The sequence below is a fragment of the Austrofundulus limnaeus genome, unplaced genomic scaffold, assembly GCF_001266775.1.
Source record: "Austrofundulus limnaeus strain Quisiro unplaced genomic scaffold, Austrofundulus_limnaeus-1.0 Scaffold700, whole genome shotgun sequence".
Lineage (NCBI taxonomy): Eukaryota > Metazoa > Chordata > Actinopteri > Cyprinodontiformes > Rivulidae > Austrofundulus > Austrofundulus limnaeus.
Window position 1 is genome coordinate 117765 of NW_013953102.1, and position 2565 is coordinate 120329.

At 45.8% G+C, this 2565-nt stretch overlaps 1 protein-coding gene across 1 annotated transcript in view; it reads right to left on the minus strand.

Annotated features, from left to right (window-relative positions):
• Window positions 1-71: 71 nt before the first annotated feature.
• Window positions 72-2565, minus strand: part of LOC106531975 (L-selectin) — a gene marked incomplete in the record, with an annotated part of 7431 nt that continues 4937 nt past the window's right edge. Inside the window, 2 exon segments of the mRNA XM_014027939.1 lie at window positions 72-238; window positions 1531-1869. Coding sequence (XP_013883393.1) covers window positions 120-238; window positions 1531-1869 — 458 coding nt within the window.

The window sequence follows — 2565 nt, forward strand, 5'->3', positions numbered from 1 at the left end:
CATCAGGTTCTTCATGAAGCTCGTGTTCAGCTCCGTCCTGCAGGAGGAAGCTTGTTGATCCTAAAACAAGCAGCTGAACTCCTCCCAGGATCTGACAAGTTTTCACCTTCATGTTTCCATCAAGTCCTAAAGAAGCTGTTTACCTGTTTCAGCAGGTTCTGCAGCACAGCCGGGTCGTTCAGGTCCACAGAGGAGGCTTTCAGCAGCTTCAGCTTCACCACCTGCTTTAAAACAGGAACTGAGAGAAATAAAAACTTTCTTCAGTTTCAGGATTTCTTCCTGGAATTCAGACACGTTTAAACAAACTGGGTCCAGTTCAGTCAGGTTCAGGTTCTGGACCTTTGGTTCTTCTTTCTTTGACCCGTTCTGTTGTAGATCAGCTGCTGTTTGGATCAGGGTTCTGTTGGACACAGTTTGATCTAAACTTCAGCTGTCAGACAGATAGACTCACATCTAGATCCTCTGGTCTACAGAGGACTTCCTGGTCCACTCAGAACATCAGCCTCCAGCACTGAGCAGCTGCTGTTTTGCTGCAGTGCATTCTGGGTAAACCTCTGTCCTCTGCTCTGGTTCTGGTCCAGAAGTCTTGTGGTTCTTTGACCATCTTTAGGGGACTTCTTTGACTCTCAGTCCCAGGTTCTCCTAGGACTGATGTAAAGATGGTGACCAGCTCCATCTTCTGACTCCTTCATGTAGTCAGGCTGTAGAGGCAGCAGGTCCAGGAGAGAAACCCAGACCTGTTCCTCAGAGAACCTCTCCAGCTCCTCCTGGAGGACCCCCAAGTGTTCCAAGACCAGAAAAGATCTATAATCCCTCCAGAATGGTCTGGATTAATTTTTTTAGCTGGACATGTCCTCTAAAGGGAGGAGCCCAGGAGCTGAACCTCCTCAGCTGGTTCCTTTAGATCTAGGGGAACAGCAGGTCTACCCTGATCTCCTCACCTGGACTTTAAGGCTGAACCAAACCCACTATGAAGGAAGATCTGTTCAGCTGCTTGGATCCAGGCTCTGATTTTTTGTCATGAACCTGAAGAGACTTGATGGACCAGGATCATTGAGAGTTTGTTTTCAGATTTAACTGAATTAATCCTAAGTTTTTTGTACAACTATAAGTCCTTCTGAAAACTTTTCAGCCTGATGTTAAACCAAAGATTTGGTTCCTTCAGGAGCAAGAGAAGGAAACTGCCGGTAATGAGAGTATTGGGGGGGGACCTGATCCAGGCTACTGGGACAGGTTGATCAACTATCTGCAGCAGGGCATGGCTCTCAGATGTTTGTAGTTAGACTCTGGATGAATCCTTCTTGAAGACCAGCTTAAACTAATACCTCATCAACTGTTCAGGTAAGACTTATCTGAGTTTGGAGGAGTTCTGACCCCTAAAGACAGAGAGCTGGTGTTGGGGCATTCCTGATCTGGCTAGAGACAGATAAGGGGGGGATCTAACATCCTCTGTACAGCATTTAATCCAGAACTGGATCAACTTTGTCTACAAACAGAACATCATCAGACTGAAAATGAGTTGTAGCTTACCATCGTAGCAAATAAAAGCTCTTTTTAAATCACAGGCCCAGTCCTCCCATCTTCCAGAAACTTCAAAGTATGCTGCTGCACAGGACTCATTCTTCCAATTGTTGTTGGGTTCTACACTTCTCCAGAACATAAAGGAGGAGTTGCTTCCATCAGACCACTTCCAGGTGTCTCTGTAAAGACCGATCCAGGCTACTTGATCTGCTGGGACCAGGYTCATCACMWTCTGGTTCTCTGCCTGGTTCCTCACACTGACCAGGTCTGTGTGGTGGTCTCTGCAGAAGCTCTGAGCCTGGGTCCAGTTCATTAAGGTGTTTATGAAGACAAACCTCACGTCTGGACCTGGASAAAAAAACTACTTAAGTACTTTATAGAAGATCAAAGAAGTGTGTGATGAAGAGAACTGTAGAGAATGAGGGCAGTCCTGTGTGCAGACATGACCTGCTCTGCCTCAGTCTTATGCTGCATTTACATCAAACACATTTTGAGTGTCAGGAGCGTCTGGTTTACATGCAAAGTCAATGGTGGAGGCACATCTAGAGGCGTCTAGAAGCTGAACAGCGTGCCTGGTGCATTTTGAGCAGCCATGTTCGAAGCGTTTAGCACATTTTGAGCATTTTCTGTGGTTGTGGTCCGTTTAAAGCTTCCGACGCTCGAGTTGGAAAATCTGAACTTTTGCTGCTCATCGCGTCGCATTAACCAATCAGAGAGACTGTGCTCAGTGACATACTGGTGATGGGCCAGAAGTACCGGGAGCCCGGTGAGATGGAAATAATACTTTTAGGTTTAAGCTAGAAATTCATGAAATACTTTAATGACTAAAGATTTCATGACATGCTGTTTATTAGTAATAAGAATGATTAAAGTCAGAACAGGATCTGCTAACAACAATCATTAGATGTCACTTGTGTTTATCTTTGTGTTTTCCCTTGACCTAGCATTTCCGTCCGTCCGTTTTCTTCATCTTATCCAGGGTCAGGTCTCGGGGGCAGTGGTCTAAGCAGAGACCCAGACTTCCCTCTCTCCAGACACTTGGAC